General features: G+C 44.8%; 1 protein-coding gene across 6 annotated transcripts in view; it reads right to left on the bottom strand.

Moving 5' to 3' along the window:
• Window positions 1-21,612, bottom strand: part of Creb5 (cAMP responsive element binding protein 5) — a 401,200-nt gene that overhangs the window by 18,637 nt on the left and 360,951 nt on the right. For all 6 annotated transcript variants that reach the window (XM_039108135.2, XM_039108134.2, XM_017592796.3 and 3 more), the window contains one exon: window positions 198-521. In XM_039108135.2, coding sequence (XP_038964063.1) covers window positions 198-521 — 324 coding nt within the window. The remainder of the gene's footprint in view (window positions 1-197; window positions 522-21,612) is intronic.

Below are 21,612 nucleotides of genomic sequence, written 5' to 3'. Positions count from 1 at the left end.
ACATTGTTTATAGAAACTATGACCCAACCCTGGCTTAGTGTTCACAATCACCTCTTAGGAAATGCACAGTGCCTGCCCCCCTACCCCCGAGAGTGTCCCTAGATTTATCAAACAAGGTAGCCACAGATGACTGCAGAGTTAGTGCTCCGGTTGTTAACAAGGCCCGGAAGAAGGAAGAAACGCCGGTGAAAGTCTACCTGTGCTTGGTTGCCGGTGTGCAGGGGCGGGTGTGGCGAGGTCTGGTGGTGCGCCGGGTGTGCGTGGAGGTGGGAATGGGAGTGGTGGTGCGGGTGGTTCTGCTGGTGGTGAGGTTGTGGGTGGGGATGGTGTGCGGGGTGCTGGTGCTGGTGTGGATAGGGGTGGTGGGGCGGCAGTGTCTGGTGCTGATGCGGGTGCGAATGCATGTGGTGGTGCGGCGTCTGGTCTTGCCGGGAGCCCATCATCTCCATCATGTGTCCGATGGTGCTCATGTTCCCATTCGACATGGCAGCAGGATGGTGAGTCAATGCAGCCTTCAATCTCTGAAAAGGAATAAAAGAGGGGGAAAGCTGAGGTCACTCGGGCACACAGCCGGGGATGTTGAAGCAAAATGACTCACGCTTTCGGTTCCATAATATTTTTGGTACTATTGTTACGACAGCTGTTGTGAGTGGACAGCTTTGTAGAGTTTCACTTTTTTAAATGTATTATGACAGGATGGGTAGGGGGGTTCTCTTAACTGTTACAGCAAATGCACAGGAAATTCTATCGAGATTCACTGAAAGGACTTTCCTATGGTAACATTGCTCATCGTGGCCTATTGACAGCAAAATGTACGTACAAACCAAATGAAACCATTTAATATGCTAATGCCATGAGTTGGAGGGCTCTGACTCTCACCCGTGTGCAGGGACCACAAGTATAAAACATTTTGCCTGTCGACAGATTTCTCAGATGTGAGGAAGAGATCACATCAGATGTTAGCATGCAGGAAAATTATTAATATTATTTTCGGAGCACAGATCAGCCTTTGCAATCTCTAAGTTAATATGAAATCCTTTTGTATTACCACCCATTCCTCATGACCCTACTGATAATCGTCTTTTTCTTTTTCACACAATCTGTTTCTCCTAACTTCACGTATGAAGTCGGGAAAGTAGAATGAGCCATGGTATTCACCCTCCATGATGGCCAAATCAACAGGCCAGTACATGTCCACCAAGAAACTTCCTTCAATACAGAACAGACAAGCCTAGAGCCTGAACCTAGAGCAGAGGCAAGCCCATATTGTCAGACAGATTATTCGACACTGTGAACTTCAGCCTCTCAGGTGAGCTACCCTAATTCCCAAGCAGCTGAGAGGATGTGTGAGCCTGAGGCTTTATTTATAGGCAGGAAATTGACATTTCATATAATACTTACAACATGAAGTGTTAGTTACTTTTCTTCCTTCCTTCCTTCCTTCCTTCCTTCCCTCCTCCTCCTCTTCCTCCTCCTCCTCCTTCTTCTTCTTTTCTCTCTCTCTCTCTCTCTCTCTCTCTCTCTCTCTCTCTCTCTCTCTCTCCTTTCTTTTAACCCAATCACTTTAAATGTCAAGCCATTTTTGGCTCATCGGTTGGTTATCAGTATTAACCCAGTTCCTTCCACCTTGTTTTATGTGTGGGAAGTTACCCTAATTCTGAGGGTCCCCAGTGTGCAATGTAGTTACTCCTTGGAAATGTACCCTAGGAGGACATGAGAGTCTCCTTGGCGAGCTCGCTCTCATTGGCTCTAAGTAGACTTGTGGGTTCAAGTTCTCAGCAGATTTGCGGTCTTATCAGATGACAGTGCTGAACATTCCTGAGATAAAGAAGAGCAGCCTTGGGATGGGAACAGAGGCCCTGTCACTCTAGCCAACACCTCAGTCTGTCTCAACCAGCTTGGTGAACCAAACCTTGACTTAGACATCAAGAGCCCCAGAAGCAGATAGGATGGAACTCTGTGTTGATACAGATCATCCACAGCTATTTCTGTATCTTGATCCAGCGGCCAGTCTGCTGACCTCACAGCATGAGCAGTAGCCTCTGCTGGGCCAGGCTTGCTAAGGACAGCCTGGAGAAAGGCAAGCTTCCTGAATCCTGAGAAAGACCAGGGTTTGGGCACTGTGTTAACTGCTACACAGAAACATGAACTGATACTCCTCATCTCTGTGTTTGAGAGATGATGTCATTGGCTGTTTTTTTTTAAACACTCATTATAAAAAATTTAAGCCATGCTTAAGATTACAGTGAAGTCACCCACTGGGAGCCAGATGTGTTGTTTGTCCTGGTGGGCCAGCAGCATTCCACAGACCCACATTTGCATATGCAGAGCAGGAGAAACAGGTGGGATAATCATACCAGCAGACACATTAATGAGTGTATGACTTGGGCTGGATTGGTTCAGATACTGCCTCTTTTCCTTAACTGGAAAGCCTCTGAACTCGGTTTCCCAATTTAAAAGAAAAGGAAAGTATAAATGGGGTTATATTGAAGTTGTGTTTTAATTTAAGTTGACTTATGTGGACAGTGCCAATATGCTTTCTACGCTGTTTTTAAAAGTTCCATTCTTACAGCATAGCATGCATGTAGTGCTTGCAGTGAAAACGACGAGGCAGGAAGCTTTTAAGTTCAAGGCCAGACTGGGCTACATCAAGAGCATGCACACCCCACCCCCCAACACACACACATACACACACACACACACACACACACACACACACACACACACACACAAAAACATGTGTTTCATAGTTTAAAAAAATCCACTGCTACACGAGGACCACGTGACAAAGTAAGAGACATTTGCCTAGCGTTCCCCTTTATGCTCTAGTCCCATTCCTCTCGGCACTGGCATATACCTTCAGGCCATGGTGTTTTGCCAACCCTTTCTACTGTGGATTTTTTATATATTGCCTTCTGTTCCTTTTTTACCGCTTTTGTATCCATACAAATAGCTAATGAGAACGACCAAGCATTAATCGAGCACTGGTCTGTCCTACTCTATGTTTTATAAGTATTAAGTTCCTCGGTTTCAGAACAATATTATAGGCATATTACGAAGGGGAGGACACAGACTCAGGCATGGCTGGTGATGAAGGGCAGGTGCCTTTCTCTGAATGGGAAAGCGAGTGTGGGAAACCACACCATGCACCCACTCCCGGAAGCACGGATTAATTGTGCTATAGTACCTCCCCATCACCCAAAGGAAAGGAAGACAGAAAAGAAAGGGCTAGTGGGCTGACTTGGCAAGAGAGAGGTCATGCTGCAGGCTGCAAAAGCGGACATGTGTGTCTGGCACTCAGAAGGCAGCTGGAGGTGGAAGTCACTCTGTATCTGAGAGGAAGGGAGGTGGCCGGTGAGAATTTCTAGGTTTCCTGAAGCACAGGGCTGGGTGTCTTCTCTCTCTTTGTATCTGTTTGAGGGATTCATTCTTAAATGTACACAACCAAACAGATATGGTGAGCCTTGGCTAGGCCCTGCAGTAAGAGGCTTGCTTTACTGCCAGCCCTAATCTCTCCTCCTGCAGCCACACTGGTTGACTTCTATATAATTTTCGCGTGATTATTTCACTAATATCGATTGAACACCCACTCATGAAAATACAGCCATTTCTGAGTTTTGTTAAGTTTTAACTTCCCAACTTCAGTAAAGGCTAATACATAATTGCATATGAAATGAATGAATGAATGAATGAAGAATGGTCATTCATTCCCCCAAGGCTTATGGAGGAAACTTAGCAAGCAGGTTTTGTCTTTGGCTTTTGTTGGGAGGATGATATATTTATTAGCAGAAGTCATGGGGGCGGTTGACCCCTGGAAGTGATGCCACAGAGGGGACCGGCTCCCCTGGTACCCAGCCTGCCCTCTAGAAAACAGCGGAGAAAAGGAAGCAAAAGGTGAGAGAGGAGGGGTGCACGCTAAATCTTTCGTGTGCCCCTCAAATCAAGGCATGGAAAATTCAAAAGCTCTGCTGACGTGGGTCTCGTATTGTCTCCTCAACACTGGAGCTGACTTTCCCACCTTTAATTAGGAGCAAATGGAGCCTGACAGATATATAGTGTGTACCAGATCTTCAGCTCTCAAATAATTAGCTTGTCCCGGTGAGGGGAAATTACTTGATTGCCTCAAGTCTGTTCTTGTACGTTCCAAGCCAAGGCAATAACACCAGCAACGCTAATAACATTCCATTTAACTATTTATTCACCCAGCAAATATTTATTAAGTTTTGGCTCTGTGCCAGCTCTGCACTGGGCACTTTGTTATTTGCCATCTGAAGTAAATGGAAGATACATCAAACCAGGGCTTTTAAAAACCAGTGGAGAGAGGAGAAAGAAAACTATAGTATGGTCTGGCAGAGAAGCCTTCGGCTCCTCTTAGAAAACCTCCAGCCCTCGGCCTTCACTGCAGTTGAAGGCAGTCCGTTCTGCAGCTGCTTTGCACATGTCCCCCATCCCCGTGCACATGTCCCCCACCCCCATGCACATGTCCCCCACCCCATGCCCCTTTAGACCGGTTGGGGGGCAGTTCTTAAAGTCATGGAACTGCTGCTCCCCTATGTTTCCGTGCCAAAGGGAGCACATGAACTATGCGCCATTAAAATATCCCTGATATAGATAAACACACCACCCCCCCCATCTGAGGTATGATGAGTCCGAGCTATATTCCGCAGAATGAGTCTTCCTTCTGAGAAGCATCGTGTTTTAAATAATTCTCTGTCAAATGCCAGGAAAATACAAGAGCGTGAGATGGACAATTAATGAAAAAATAAACAAGAATTGTTTCGTTTTTTTTTTTTCTCTCAGCTTTAAAAACTGAGAGCTAGGGCTGAGCTGGGACTGCAAGAGAGGAGATTCAGTTGACTTTCTATCGCTCTTCTACCATGACTTTTCTATCGCTCATTTGAGAGCAAATCGAGAATCTGACACACACACAAGCACAGTTCATCTCTGTCCCATCCACGTGTTCCAGCTGCTTATTCGATGCTCCTGGTGGCAGTGTGGGCCTGCTGCCCTGCCACTGAGTCCCGGTAGGAGACCAGCTGTCCACCCCGTCCATCTCAGTGTGGTCACTGCTGAGCACCACAGTGCCAGCCCCTCTCACTGTTAGCTCAGTTTTGTATCACAGCAGATCTTGTGAACTCCAGGTACACTCGCAGCATCAGTCTTGCAAGCACATGGGAATGTGTGCTTGTGTGAATACACACCCACCCACACACAACACAAGCTTGACATATACACACCCACACACACCCCAGGCAGGCTTTCTCCCATTAGCAAGTTGTCTGTGCCAATTAGAAACATTTGTGTAATTCAAAAAGCTCCCTCTGTGAGGTGAATTGCCTGTGTCCCATAGCCTTGGAAAACCAAGACAGATTATTAAATTTCAAGATTATTTACTTGAAACTCAATTGGGTGGGAGGTAGGAAAGGTGGGAACATTTTTTCGAGAAAGATTTTCATTACAAATTGCCATCTGATATGTGATCATGCCAAAATATGGTTCTTGACACAAGCATAAATCTAACTATTCACAAATGTGGCAAAATCTGTATTTCTATTTCACATTTAGCACAGTTATCCCCACCGTTGGCTTCCTCAAAACTTTCTTTAAGGCGTTCCACATAGGTGTTCTGAGGAAGGGATTAGTAAGAGCTTCTCATGGCTTTCAATGGTGTGAGACCGAAGGCTTTGATGGATGTGAGCTTTTAGTACCAATGACTGCTGATTTTGTACCTGGGGACATCTTGGTTTCCAGCCTTGCTCTGCTGGCCCAGGAAGCAGTCCTGAGCTTCAAGTTCCTCTTTCATGAAATGCAGACACATGATAAGACAAGAAAGAGGACATCCAGGGGATTGTGGGGCAGGGTTGGGATACTTTGTGAGTGGGCATTTGGGTGGGGTGAATCTTAACTTTTTATGAACCAGAAGTAAGCAGGCCCAGTAAGATGAATCAGAAGGTAAAAGTGCTTGCTTGCGAGCTGAAGGACCCAATTGCTGCCTAAGGATCTGAGCTCAGCCCTGAATCCCAGGGTGGAAGGAAAGAACTAACTCCTCAAAGTTGTCCTTTGACTTCTACATGTGCACCATAACACAAGCACACCTGAATTCTCAGACATCTCTCTCTCTCTCTCTCTCTCTCTCTCTCTCTCTCTCTCTCTCTCACACACACACACACACACACACACAAATAAGAAATAAATTCTACAAAGAAAACAAGAAATCAAAACTTCTTTCCTCAGTATTGAAATATTTTGGTTCTACTTTAAAGTTTAAAAAAAATCAGTAAAAATCAACAATGAAGTATCAATTATACCATAACATATAATGTCACAAGCATGCATTTTAAAAAGCTTATTTTAAAGAGTTTATTTTAAAAAGGCAGATGCAGAAGGTCACATTTATATGAATCATATAAAACACACAAAGCCAGAGAAAACACTAGAAGTGGCCAGGGGACTGGGGAAGGGCATGAGGTGTCCTTCTGAGCGACAAAAAACACGTTGGAAGGACGAAGGTAACAGCAACACAGGCTGTAGTAAGAGCTAGTGAGATACATGCTATAAACTGGTTTATTTTATTAGAATTTTGCCTGGACTTGGAAAACATTTTAAAAAATAATGCAAAAGGATGGGTGTGTGGCTCAGAGTTCTTGTTTACCCAGGGCTGTGCTGGCCAGTTTTATGTCATCTCCACATAAGCTAGAGTCCTTCGGGAAGAGGAAAATTCAATTGAGAAGTCACATCCATAAAGTTGGCCTATGGGCATAAGCTGTTGGGCATTTAGTTGATTGGCCATTGATGTGGGAGGGCCTCCTGTGATGGCCACCCTGGGGAAGGTGCTCCTGTGTGCTATAAGAAAGCAGGATGAGCAAACCTCCAGGAGGAAGCTAGAAAACAGCACTCCTTCAATGCTTTCCACTACAGTTCCTGCCTCCACACTCCTGCCTGGAGCGCCTTCCTTGATTTCCCCGGATGATGGATGGCCACCTGTAAGATGGAAAGCATTCTCTCCTCTCTGGCTGCCTTTGGTCATGGTGCTTTACCACAGCAATGGAGGCCCAAGACAACAGCCTGAGGTCGACAAAGGTAAAACACTAAGGTTAGAGCTAAAGGGGAATCGAGGTCCCTCCCACAGAGCACTGCAGCAATTTCATTTGACAATCTCTGGGATGCCATCGGAAGCACAACATTGTCTTTGAGAGAACACAAAGATGCCCGCCTCTCACGTGGCAACAGTCAGCAACAGATTTCCAGCATTTGTCTCTAAGACTTTGTCTCTTCAGCAAGACATCGGACCACTCCTTTTCTTGCAACACAGTCACCTATCAGCTGGCTTAAAACCAAAAGAAACTGCAGAAGACATGGTTCCCACTTGGTGACATAAAGCTAATAGTAGGTTAGAATGATGGCTACCAGCACTCCAAGACTGTCCCCACCCCCAACCAAGAGAAATTCAACAGAATGAGGTAATACCTTGTCCTTGGTTAGCAAAACAAATAAAAAACCCCATTGTCATTACAGCCTAAGGAAGATGGAGCTTGACACAGCACATGTGTAATAGGAGGTGGGGGTTCTGTAAAGCACGTTTAGGCAGTGGAGCCATTGAATGTGCTGGTGTGGTTCTCAAGTTAAATCTGTAGAACTGAACTAGAGATGTCTTCATGCAAGAGAGCAAGAGTCTGATTCTTCCCTGCACTGGGCATACCGTGTATGAGTCCATGTCTCCTCCCCTGTCTGTCTTCCTCAAATGCCTGCATCAGACCTTACCAGTAGAGGAATTTTCTCCAAGAAGTACAATAATCTTCATTTGGGCATCACATGGATTTCATTTTTCTTCTGGAGGGTTGGGATGGGTGTCCATTATCTGTGTGTTCTGTCATGTTTGCCTGTTTCGAGCATTCATTGGCTTTTATATTTTTTTAAAGTAGATAAGTTGGTCTATCTAGTCATATTCAATTGGTAGGCAGAGATGGTGGTAAAGTGAGTGTGTGTGTGTGTGGGGGGGGTGAGGAAAACATCTCATAATTTTTCCTTTTTAAAAAGCCTGTTCCTGGGCTGCCCGTTCTTGGACTGCATGCTCTGTAGCTCTTTGTTCCTTTAAGCCACCGAGCCTAAACACTAAGGAATGACCTCAGGTAGTAATTTGCCCCTAGAAGATACTATCTGCCACTTTCCGTTTGGATTTTAAAGGTAGTGAGGACACAGTGGGGGTACTGAACACACAGTGGGCTCTCCACTGGGGTCTTCCTGAGGAGGACATTCTTGTGTCCTATCTTCTGGCTTGTCACTTTCTCAGTAGAAAGAACCTTTCAGGTGGCAGCTATGAGAGAATAATCCCTTTGTCTTATTGCACACACTACTGGGCCCTCAAACCCCAACACCTGCAAACTTAGATGCCTTTAGGAGAGAGCTATTTTAGAGTTTTATAGAAGAAACTTCTATTGGAAAAACAAAATCCCTTGTTATGTTATTTCAGATGAGGACTTATTCAGGATCACAGGCAATAACGTATGTTAGAAAAACACAGAGCTCTGCATTTGTAATTCACCATGGAAACTCCATGTGAACACAGCACAGAGTTTAGGGTTTTAACAGTACAGAAGTCAGGAAATTTAGAGTTAAGTTCCCCAAAGACTTCATTTTATATGAGCATCACAAGGCTTTCCCTGAGTTGTGATCTAATAATTTGGCAAAGGAGGTGTAATGAATAATGAGGAAAAGGGTTTGCTCCGTATGCTAACGTTCCCATAATCTCTAGCAAGATGGCCAGAGAACAACTTTCCATAACTTGTACCCTTTAAATGCATCGCTTTGCCTGGGTAGGTGACAATAATACCATTGTCCTGTCTGATGCTGGGGGTACAGGACTTGGCAGGAGGCTACATTGCTAGAACAGCCAATTACTTGCCACTACCTTTCTCAGTCCTCAAGTGGATCACTTCCACGACCTTGCAGGTCATGCCACCAGTAGGTGGTGCCTTTACCTTCCTCCCCAAAGGGTACCTCAATCATTCTGACCCCAGACTTCTAAATCTGAAATCTGTCTCCAAACTCCATAGGAACTGGAGAAGGACTTCCTGTGACCACATCTCTGGCTAGCCCCTGGGTTGTCCCTGATAAGATGTTCTGAAGTATCATCTTTTGGCTTCGTTCCAGTTGTATGACATCAAGCCCCTGCTGGAGTCCCTTAGGGTCAAGGGCCCTGGAATTGCTTGTAGTAAGAAACTTCCAGGTGTTTCTCTTCTTTCTGGGGGAGGTGAGGATGTCCTGAAGGTATTTTCTGTGATATGTCACTGATCTTAATGGATATGGGAGGAGAGTGGAGGGGAGGAGCGAGGATGATTGATACTGAGGTACCCTATAACTTACTCTTTGGTTTTAGGGGTGTTAGTTGTAACACTGACTATCGACGGCTCTATCTTCACGTTAAAGAATAAGTCCAGGCCCACTCTTTCGGTCTAGATTATGACTCTTGACTCAGCAGTCACTTGAAAGATGAAAATGTTGTGCATCAGCCCCATGATTCTACACTCAAGGTTTACATTCTGTCCTTGTGAACCTCCCGGTCTTCCTTGGCAAGGAGAGAATGCAGAAAGCTGAGCTAGGCAAGCATTGTCTAGAGGTGCCCTAACAGCCAATCTTCGTGTGTATCCTTGAAAATCACATTATCAAGAAAAGGATGCTTAAGAAAGGTAGAACATACACTCTCACTCGATATACTCGTGCCACCCCCCCATGTACACACACACACACACACACACATATATACACACATGCATGTACATACATGCACACATGCATGTGCACTCTCTCTCTCTCATACACACACACACATATATACACACATGCATGTACATACATGCACACATGCATGTGCACTCTCTCTCTCTCTCACACACACACACACACACACGCACACACGCACGCACGCACGCACAGACAGACAGACAGACAGACAGACAGACAGACAGACAGGCAGGCAGGCAGAGACAGATCTTTTCCCCATCCTGGATATGTACATTTAAAACATTTCACATGTGAGAAGGGGAAGGGCAAAGATTTCATAATTTACGAAGAATCGAGCAGCTTGTATGCGTATGTAGCAAGAAGCTGTGCATAAGAAAGGTTTAAAATTATGGTCAAGGAGAACATTCAGATTCCTGTGGATCTCTTCTACATTTTACATTTTCATTGATGACAGTATCCTGAGAAACTGAATATTTTAGGTGTTGTCTGGGTTTCAGTTTTTGTTGTTTCTTTTCAGGCCACACTATAAGAGTACATTTGCATGTTAGAAATAGCACAGCAGGGGCTCTTGCTAAATTTCCTCCTATTACTTCTGTTGTCTCCACAGGGCTACTTCAATAAACCAGAGATCTAAATCTACCACTTTACTATCTGAAACACCAGCAATGGAGGTGATGGGGCAGGGAGTGGGAAGAACTCCTTAAATCATCTTCCCAACTGAGGGCCATTCTGAAAATGCCAACTAGAAAGCTTTCTGTCTGATTTATGAGTTGAAAACGGCCCCTCTAAGAGGTTGTCCCTTAACAAGATAGCGTTTCTCAGTCTCGTAGGCATCTCTAGCCCAAGTCATGATGTTTCTGACTCTACCTTGTACTTAAGCAAATGCTCACTAGATAATGGGGTGGGGGGTGGGGGGTAGTATAGTCATTTGGGCTAGCCACTAACTTCCTGAAGGGAACCAAGAATCCTTCAAGGTTCCCAGCCCATGAAGCAGGTGACACAGATCAATCCACATGTTTGGAGATATAGAAAATTCTCGTGAAGAAATAGTAAATCAACTGCTTGAAGGCTTATAAAAGGGATTTGACACTTGATGATTTTCTCCAAGGTACAGGCTGCTTGGCTGGACAATTGTGTGCTTAGAGGAAAGATGGTGGATAGGAAAGAACACTGTGCACAAGGCAGAGAAGGGCAGGGCAGAAGGAAGGCAAGAAGACTGGAGATGCGAAATTGTCTACCAGAGGTTGGAAATACCTTCTGCTTAAGGGTCTACCATCCATTGGCAGAGCTGAGGGAGTATCATGAATACAAGTGAGTAGAAGCTTCAGTCAGGATATTCCACACTCAAAAAACAGTTCAACTCCACCCTAATTTCAAGATAAATTAATCACCAGAGGGTATTAATTTCTTCATTTCTTCTTATCTGGAAAGGGAGTCTATTTCTGATATGTCAGATAAGAAAGAAATTGTATCCTACAATGATGATTTTTATAGGAATAACATATTATTATATTCCTATAATATTATAGGAATACGATTATATTAGAGAATTTCCCACTTCTGTAAGGTTTTTGAACTGTGTATGGTTAACCAGAAGCTAACACAATGGTTGACCAAGCATGTCAATCAAGAAGCCTGTGGACATAGTGATGGCCATTCTAGCAGTGAAGAGATGTTCTCCCATTTCTGAGATCCATTCCAACCAGCCCAGCTGATTTAGAGTGACATTGTATTGAAGGAAGCCACTCAGGTCTGCAGAGTCAACCATGTAAGAGCACTGCTGCAGCCAGGCAACTTTTGCTGCTCTGGTGGATGAAAGTATTTCCTCCATGTGCACACTCACTGGGTTTGTCACCCACTCTGGTCTGACCAATGACACTGAGCCCACCGATTAGCACCATTTTATTTTTCAATGTCTCAGTGGTACCTATGTGCATGGCTGTACGTACACACACACACACACACACCACACACACACACACACCATGTGGAGTCACAGCATACATGTGGAGGTCAGGGAGCAGCTTTCAGGAGCCCATTTCTCTCCTTCCACATGTGTTTTTCAGGGACAACTGTAGTCATCAAACTTAGAGGCAAGCGTCCTTACCTTCTCAACCCTGTTGTTGGTCTTAGGAATCTCTAGTAATATTTTTTTCTTGGTACTATTTCAGAGTCTGGTATTTATTTATTTTTTCCTCTTTTCTCACTTAAAACTATCCTGGACTTCTTGCCAAAGCTCATAAACTAAAGGAAGTCCACCACTCCTCGACCTCCTTGGTGGGTACCACACATTATATACTTTGCTGAAAAGGAAACCAGTTGGGAGTCAGATACATGGCGTACTACTGTCAGCATCATTGACTATGAGTAGAGTCCTGTTTTAAATGAGCCCCACTGGTTTCTATTTATTTAGTAGCTCAAAAATCCTCTCTGAAAGTAGGAGGGATGGCTACTAAAATTCAATTTTTAAACAAAGAATAATTATGGAAATAACTCCATTTCCTCTAAGACACTAATCGGATTAAAACAAGATTCTGATACGAGAAAATACATTTAAGTGTTTTGGTTGGTTCTATTCATTAACCCCGGGTAACCGCCATTGCTTCTCTTAGAAGCAATTGGTGTTCCCGAGTGGAGTATTAGAGAGCTGTACACAGAGGAAATGTGGTGGAAATGGAGGCATATAAGTTGCTTCTACCACCTAGGGTTTGAAGTGTGTGTGTGTGTGTGTGTGTGTGTGTGTGTGTGTGTGTGTGTGTGTGTGTGAATTCAAAGACTGCTATGCATGGCACGATGACCTTGGCTTTGTGAAACAGGGTCACCTTCAGTAGCCCAGGCTAACCTCAATCTCATGCTTTGGCAGCCTCTGCCTTCTGCTGCTGGGACTGTAGGCATGCACCATGATGCCTGGCTGTGCTTCACTCCGATTTTAGATAGAATTCCAATTTCTGTAATAGCAGATATCAGTTTAGCAGAGATTCTCTTCTATGGATGATGGGGGGATGTCCAGATAAAACCAATCATATGTTGAAGATATAAGTTGAAAATGTAGTCTACACTTTTAACCCACCAAATACCTTAGCATAACAACACAGCACATTGTCAGCCCAGATGTTTTAACCTAGAGACTGAATGGTAGCTCAGTGCAACTGCCTACCATCAAAAGATAGGACAATACTGTGAATTCCTGGTCCAGGAAAAGATCCAAATTCAAAACCTAAAGGTTTATCCTGAATGCAATAGCCTTTTTTTTTTTTTACCATACAGAAAGCAATAAATCACATCATCACATGTCTGAATATCATTAAAAGCATGCTTCATAAGAAAACCTTTGCTTAGGAGACTTGTTTCCAGTGCAATGGACAGTCAAGCAGCCTAATCTAAAACTAGCAGGCTCTGGAGAGGAAGTGGAGAAGAGTCGAACATACTGTGTGACCTAAGCGGGGCTGATCTCACTTTAAACTAACTAGCCTAGGTAAGAAACCAACACCCTCCTGTTGACGTGATAGATTCAAAACTTAAGGGATACAAAATAAAGTCAGATAAATTCCAAATGCCTTGACCTAGAGACTTATAAATTAGACAGATATTGCTCTGAATTCGTGCGATTCAAAAAATAAACGTGTATAAAATATCAAGCATGAAGGTGAACTCGATGCAATAGCAGTGTCTGCAGACAGATATAGGTGGAGTCTGTTTATTCTGAGAAGAGACTGTTGTCGGGGCAACAGAGAAAAACATTGGAAATGCAATTTAAAGTCACATGGGTTGCACACCTGAGATTTCCATAACCCAGGGTCTCCAAAATACGTGCCGATTTAGGAGTATACGAAGTAGCTTTACCTTCCACACTCCCATGCTCAATGGAGCACAGATGGACAACTTGGACCTTAATGTACTGAGGCTCCCCATTAAATGTTCCATGATTCTCTTTTAAAACCATAAGACAGTACGTCTGGCCTCACTTCAGCTAGGCTAATGGCAGCCTACCTCCCAAAGATTCCTTTGCCTTTTCCAACTGGCAAACCCTGGCTTCATTTCCTCTGGTTCTGTAGGGATCATGGAGAATGACTGGCTTGGCATGGAAGCTTTCTTTCAGCACTGCCCTGGCACTTGGGGAGACGGTGCTCCTTCTGTGAACACACATTCTCTGAGCATTTGCTCTGTGCACAGTAAGAAATAGCTGGAGGAGACCAGTTTCCCGTTCCCCTCCAAGGAGCTTGGCATTCATAACTCCACTGCCTGGTGATACATGGTATCGTGGGGACTTCTGTTGAGAAGCAAGTTCAGGTTCAATAGAGACACCAGAAGTCCCAAGGCAACTCTCTTCTTTAGAGCATAACATATCAGATATATGTGGTTAACTTAGCTCTAAACGGTCTCTGCAAGGAAGGACTACTCAGCTCAAATAAAGTAGGACCAATGTCCCCTGACTTGTCATCCAGGATACGTGAACTACAACTGATAATATTGACCACTAGGCTGCTTATTTTATTTCTCTGACAGAGGCACCAGAATCTGTAGTGATATAAGACTTGGCTGCTACCAAAAGGTAGCTAAATATCTTCTCTGTGACTTTGCCTCTGTCTTTGTGGAATTTATCAGTCTACTCTGTGTCTCAGAATGGTGGTGAGCAATCCTACTGACATCAATGAATTGAGTTGTCTGGGGATGGAGAGACGGCTCGCTCAGTAGCGTGCCGCTCTTGCGAAGAACCCAAGTTTGATTCTTAGCACCTCAACAGTGGCTAACAACTGCCCGTTAAGTCCAGATCCTGTGAATCTGATGCCTTCTTCTGGCCTCCTTGGGCACTGCTTGCATGAAGCACTTGTACACACACCCACGCATTGCATACACTTGTACACATGAAATAATAAGGAAAATAATTTTTAAAGGAAAAGTTTTATTTGTCTTTTAACTGTAGGCTCTGATAATGAGAAGAGTTTTGGCATTCACATGGGCCGAGGCTATTTTATTTGAAAGATAAGCGGGTCCAGGATGTAAAAGGCCCATGTGGTCATGTGACAAACTTAAGACTGAAAGTGGATTAGAACCCAGTTGCTGATCCAGACTTCTCATGCTACCCTAGTGACTAGTCTGGTACTCGGTTGCACTTAATAGTAAATAAGAGGCCGAAATGGCATGTGCAAACACTAGTAGCCATGTTGGGTAGAGTCATGTGTTTTGAGGCAGGGCTGCTTCTTGTGTGGAACCCAGGAGACAGCATGAGCTACTTGCCGGTGGATGGCAGACTGTGGTGAAGGTGTCTGCTTTCCCAGTTAAGCGGGTGATATAGGGGTATAACTACAAGGCCATACAAAGAAGGCCAGCTGAGAGACAGGTAAGAGATGATGAAGAAAGTAAGAAAGCTGAAAGAAGGGCAACTGGTGACAGGTGTGGGTCCCATGACTCTAATTCTAGCTATTAGGAGGCTGAAGCAGAATGTTCACATGAGTTTGTGAGTTCAAGACTAGCCTGGGTAATACAGGGAGACCCTGTCTGAAAAAGAAATAAAGATATAAACTCAATTAAATGGTTATTGAATTGTATTCTGCTATTTTCCGAATAATTCAAGTAATGTAGAGACCTTTGAAGTGACTCTCAAAAGCCTCAAACCTGACATTGTCTTCTTAGTGATAAGTTTGTCCATGGCCTTTGGTAGACAGGGTGGGTGGCTAGGTCTAGACAGCCTGTGTGTGTCTGCTGAAAGGCAGCCATCACAACCCTGAGTTAGGCAGAACACCAGATGTTTCCACTGCTTGCAAATAACTAAACAAGTCTCAAGATTCTAGCAACATCCTCACATGGCCTTTTAGCTCAGGTTCAAAATGCCGTAGTAAGGTAGTCAGCTCTCTCCATGCCTGCCATTACTTGATAAAGGATTTCAAGAGTGAGCACGGGAGCATACCAACAAAAGCATCTATGAACTCTCCTGATATCTTTTCTCAGATCATCTATAAAATACACATTATGTAAAAATGAACTTCAAGGTTTAATGTTTCTCTTTCCTGTTTCTGAGGTACCAAGGGCCTCGCTCATGATGGACAAGTGCTCTGCTGTTGTGGTGGTCCCAACTCTTTTTATTTTTGAGACGTGGTTTTAATAAACTGGCCAAGCTAGCTTTGAACTCACTCTGTGTCCCCGGCAGGTCTTAAAGTTGCAATCTGTCATGGTTTCTCTGGTTGCTTGGAATTGCAGGGCCGTGTCCCATGGCCTGGCCCAAGTTATAACTTTATATTTAATGTAGGTCTTTCTGTGAAAAGGGATGGGAAAAGGCAGATAAGATGGGCAGCTACAAAGTTAACTACAAGCTGACTGTCTTCTTGCTCAGCCTTTTGACATTACCCCTAATATTTGATACTGCCTACTTCCTGTCTCCCAGATGCCACTGGGACCACCCTATGGCCAAGAGATGGAATGATGCCTATGCCTGTGTGTGTGTGTGTGTGTGTGTGTGTGTGTGTGGGTGTGTGTGTCTGTGTGTGTCTGTGTGTGTCTGTGTGTGTGTATTCGTGCATGATAGAAATAGTGTAGCTCAAGCTGGGATTTTCCTATATCTCTTTAAACAGCCCTTTGTCACAATTTTTGGCTTGGGCCCCACAGCCCTCAAGTGTATTCTTCAGGGCAGACGGGCCTCTGAGCTGTGAATGCCCTCAAATTCAGGAGCACAATGCTTCCCTTTGTTCTTCAGAGCAACCTGGATTCCTTGCTAAGTGCCACACCTCATGCCCATTAAGAAGCTGCTGGGTCAGAGACGGACTGTGTGACAGCCAGGACTGAAAATGTCAACAAACGCACCCCCTACACACACACACACACACACACACACACACACACACACCACAATCACAACAACAGAAGTCCACCGTAAACACTCTAGTGCGAGAATAAAGCTAGACATTAATAAGAAACACAGTCCTTTCTTGCTTAGCAACAGCCAAGAGCTCACCCGAGAAACTTCATGGTTTGGATGTGACCCTAGCCTCACGCCCAGTGCGCAGATGTGTGAACATTTTGTCTCAGACGGTGGCACTATTAGGGCAGGTTGTGCAACATTCGAGATTGTGGCCTAGCTTATAGTGGTGGGTTTCCAGGGGTGAGCCTGGAAAGTGCTTTCTGCCTGATACCATGTGACCTGCTGTCTCACATTCCTGCTACTGTGCCTTCCCAGGCATGATGAGCCAATACCCTCTGAACCAGGAACCACCAATCATCCTTCCCTGAAGTTCCCCTGTCAGGTACTTGCTTCCAGAAATGAGGAGGGCTTGTGCTTGGAAGGCCGTGAATGAAACAGATGAAGTATCCGAGCTCACCCAGTCAGTGGCAGGCCCAGCCTGTTCTCTCAGTTGTATATTACCCCAATGACAAAGTCTTGAGATCCACTGAGACACTGAGTGGTGTTGGTTGTGGAGAGAGGTGGGAGGGTTGGGCATACAACCCAGATGCTTCCAGAAGCAGTGGTCCCCACAAAGCCTCGGAAACAGAGAATGGAATCAGAGGCCTCATGTATCCACACATGGATTTGCCCTGATGAGGGCTGCTTATTTTACTAACTCTGAGTAACGACACTGGAGACCATCAGGAAAACGAATGCTGAAAACCACCTTCAATTGTAGAGAACTGTTCATAGGTCATAGGATTCCTGTGACCCATCCTGAAAAACAGCTTGTAAAAGCCAATGCCTTTAGCAACAGCGACTCTTGGTGAAATAGTGGGATACAGAGAAAGAGACTGGAATGAGAAAACGAAGGGGATGCTAAGCTGAGTCACTGGGTGGAAAGTGAATGGCTGTTTGGAGTCTGAAGTCTCAGGAGCTTTTGCAAAAGGCCCAGAACTGTTTAACATTAGAGGTAGAGTGTGAGGGAACAGACACCCTAAGTCTTCACCGTGAACCGCATCGCACCCCATTTCTTAACAAGAGTCTTGTGGGCTCAAATCACAGGCTCGCAGCCCAACCTCTCTTGCCAGGGCATCCGACAAGTCTTGCTTTTCCCACAGCCTGGCATGGAATGTCAGCATCCAACCACAGCACTTCGGCTTAAAGAGCCATCATCGGAGCAGCCAAATACATTTCTCTCCACACAGCAGCACTGTCCTGGCCCTCAGCCAGAGTGGAAAGATCAGGAGGGGGGAAAATCCTATAACTTAGCAAAGCAAAGAGGAGGGTGGGTTGTGGGGAGAAAGGGTTGAAGTGGGTAATTTCTCCACCTTCCCCCTGCTGTGGTTAGAGCTGGGGTAGATAATTTATCACACATTTTGACTGCACGCCAGCTAGTGGTGAAAAAAAAAAAGGAGAGAGAGAGAGTTGTTTATTAATTCAATTAGTTGGCTTATTTATCAGGGCTGGGTTAGCAGGGGCAGTGTGGAGACCAGGGGATGCCCATGTCCAACTGTCTCTCACAGGCCCTGTAGGCAAGGGGAGGCACATATGCTTAGCCCCAAGATGTGAAATGTCACACAAGCTGTGTTTGTCACGCCTGGAGAGAGACAAGGAGGCCCATCAATTGTAATGAAATACTAGGGTGAGAAGATGTTCAAAACAGGACAAAGTTGTCCGAGTGATGACAGCCATTGGTGTTTATCACCCTTTGGAGGTGACTCTCATGTACAACATTATGTCCTTTAGGCATTTGGTACTCATCTTGGTTGTCCCGTCTTCGGTAGTTAGACGCAGGCTGTTGATTAGACATAGAGGTCTAAACAGGATCAGATAGACTGGTTATCCGGTATATGATTTATAAAGGGAACTCCACAGGGTTTGCAATGGCTACTTTATGCTAAGCCGTGTTTGCAATGGCTTTATCTTGGGTACTGCCAAAGGTCCCTGGGCAGCGGATGAGATTTGCAGCTGTCTAGCCAGTGAGCTTTCCCAAGGTGCAAAGTCACATCAGATTGCCTCAGGTCTTCCCTAAGGCCTCACGTCATTCACTGCCTGTCTGTCTGTCTTCTGCTCTAGGCTGACCCAAGCATTGGGTAGCCCTAGGCCACACATCTGCTTCTAACCCTGTGAGGCTAAGTAGAAAAGAGGTCGAGAGGAGAGAGGACTGAGATTTTATTCTTATTTCAGTGTAACTTGATTATAACCTGACTGGAACATTTGCTTTTTGTTTGGATTTGGATTATAACCATTTCCTTCTCAGAACCCACAAATAAGAAGTTTTAAAGACGTGAAGGAAAGTAAGTTCTGGACACACACATCAGTGTACTAATTTCACACATGATTTAGAGCAAGTGATATCATGATTAAAAAACGGTGATAAAAATATTAATGCAGGAATGTGGTAAGATTTTGGTGAGTTAACTGGTTAATTACGGGGCATTTGTTGCGTAAGGTGTGGCAATGACAAGGACCGGTCATTGACTTTGGTGATCTTCTCCTTCTTTCCTAACATGTGTGGAGGATGAGCTGACTACTCTCTGACCCAGCCTCTATTATTCAACTCGCACCCTGTAGCTTCCTCCCATCCCTACCAGTCCCTGACTCAGATCCATGCCTCTTCAGGCAAGGCCATCTGTGTGAGAGTGTCAGGTTAGAACTATCTCTTGGAGTGAGGTGGGGTCACCAATGGGTACCCAGCTGACAACAGTGTCTCCCCCTCTCTGAATCTATCAGGATCATGCCACTCTCTTTATTAGGCTGGTTTACATCTATGCTGAGAAACAGTCCCCTTCGTTGTTCCCTATCAGTCGTGTGTGTGTGTGTGTGTGTGTGTGTGTGTGTGTGTGTGTGTGTGTGTGTTCAGGTGTTCAGGTGTTCATGCATGTGCTCACATGTGTGTGAAGGGCAGAGGCTGACTAGTGTCTACTTCCGTGACTCTCTATCTTAGTTTTTGAGTCAGGGTCTCTCTCTGACTTAACCAGAAACTCGATGATTTGGCTACACCAGCCAATCACCAAGGCCCAGGGACCATCTTCTCTCCGCCCCTCACTCCCTAGTGCTATGTACTGGCTGCTACACTTGCTTTTTACATGAGTGCTGGGGACAGGGGATCAAAGCTCAAGTCTTTATGCTTTTTCAGGAAGCACTTTATTGAAGGGGCCATCTCCACAGCCAGCCCTTGGGAAAGTCCTAAATTGTCCTAGTCACCAGCTTTTCCTCTCTCCAGTCCCTCTTTTATCCCCTCCCCCATCCCCAGCTGCCTTTGTTCCTGGCTCACTGGTTCCTCCCTCCACAGTTTGCTAATATCTAAGGGTCCCAGAAAACACATCTTTAATGTGTCTCCTCCCAAATGTACTACCTACACTTGGCTTCAGACACCTTACACGGTGTCGGCCATGCTGGCGAAAACCAAGCAGAACTGTCTCCTTGTCATAATGTCTTTTGCCTTTTCAGTTTCGACTGCCTGGAAGCTTCTGGATCAAGAAGGAGAAAGGAGCACCCAGTGGTGATAGAGTGATGATTTCTTCATTCCCATGTCTCATTTTCAGACCAACCAAACCAAAACCAGTTAACTCTAAAGATAGTATATCTTAGCACCGAATTTGGCATTCTCCTTTCTCTGTGTGTTCAAGTTTTTTAGTTAAGTGTGATGTCTGGGGGCTTCTGCTGCTGAGGACTGCCTACACGGGATTTTATAAACTCTCCGTGACAATTATATCTGGTTATGGCAAGGCCAATATGGTGACTCCCTGTAGAATCTCTTTGCATTCCCCAGAAGGCGGTTAGTAAACATTTAAAAAGGTTTCAGCAGTGTGGGGTTAAACATCTTCACAAGCATTTATGGGCACGTAGAGTAAACTGGGATTTACAGGATTCTACTAGATATTTTCCTCAGAGAGTGGGAATCTCTTCCACTTTTCTGAACAAGATCCTTAAAGGACACTGACCCCTTCAGAAGCCTCAGAAGGTCAACTGACACCTGACCCCAGCTCCTAGACTTCAGACAACAGGCCAGTCAGAACCATACCCCCTTTCTGATGGAGGACTCTCAGAAAGTACCAGTGTAAATATGTCTACTGTTGGAGCTCAGTGTTATACCACAATTCTATTTCTCACCTTCAACTTAATATGCATTTAGCATCCAGGCAGATTTTGGCAAAGATAGCTTGGATACGCACCTACTGAATGCAAAATGAGAGGTTTTTTTTTCTTTTTTTCTTTTTTTTTTTCACCATGGATCCCGTGTTCCACAAAATTTCAAGGATGGTATTTGGAAGAGCCACCAGCATTGAAGGGAGAGTCAGATAAAAAGCTCTAGCCAGGAGTCATTTTAATAGAGAATTGATTGTACTTTGAACCGTATGCTGCCTCTTCTGTTCCAAGTCACCAAGGGTAAAGGCTACTTCCCTTGGGAAAGGAAGACTGTTTTTAATGATACATCGTTACACCAGCTCGGATAGAAATTATAGTCTGAATAGTCCTTTAACTTCCAGCTCCTCCTCTCCCTGTGTGTGTATGGGTGTTGACATGAGACATTTTATCTGTTCCTGGCCTAAGACGCTGAATCAGATGGGGTTAGTTCTGTGTGGGAAACAGCAATGGGTAGAGGGAGGCAGGCGTGGTCGTTGCCCTGAACAGATTGACAATCTGGTCAGAGAAATAAAAACATACACTATGGATAAACAATGAAAGTAACCGACGTGCCAAATGAGTGTAAGGGACACAAAGTGGCTGTCAAAGCGTCCAGGGTGTCCAGTGAGGCCATTACCATTGAGGTGCTTTCTGCCGGGTCTTAGGGAAGAGAGGGACAAGCTCCAGTTTCTAGCAAGGTTTGGAGACTTTGTACAGATATGGTGAGAAGAGCCCTTTTCCTTTCCCTGGCGCCTTGTCAGGACTTGGGATTTGCTTTAGGGACCTTGGGGGCCTGTTGTCTATGTAGTCCACTCATCTAGAGAAAAGCGGCTCAAACATTTGACAATTTCATCTATAAA

This window comes from Rattus norvegicus, chromosome 4 (assembly GCF_036323735.1).
Source record: "Rattus norvegicus strain BN/NHsdMcwi chromosome 4, GRCr8, whole genome shotgun sequence".
In the NCBI taxonomy this organism is placed as follows: domain Eukaryota; kingdom Metazoa; phylum Chordata; class Mammalia; order Rodentia; family Muridae; genus Rattus; species Rattus norvegicus.
The sequence above is the reverse complement of the archived record's forward strand: the minus strand, read 5'-3'. Positions and strand labels throughout refer to the sequence as shown.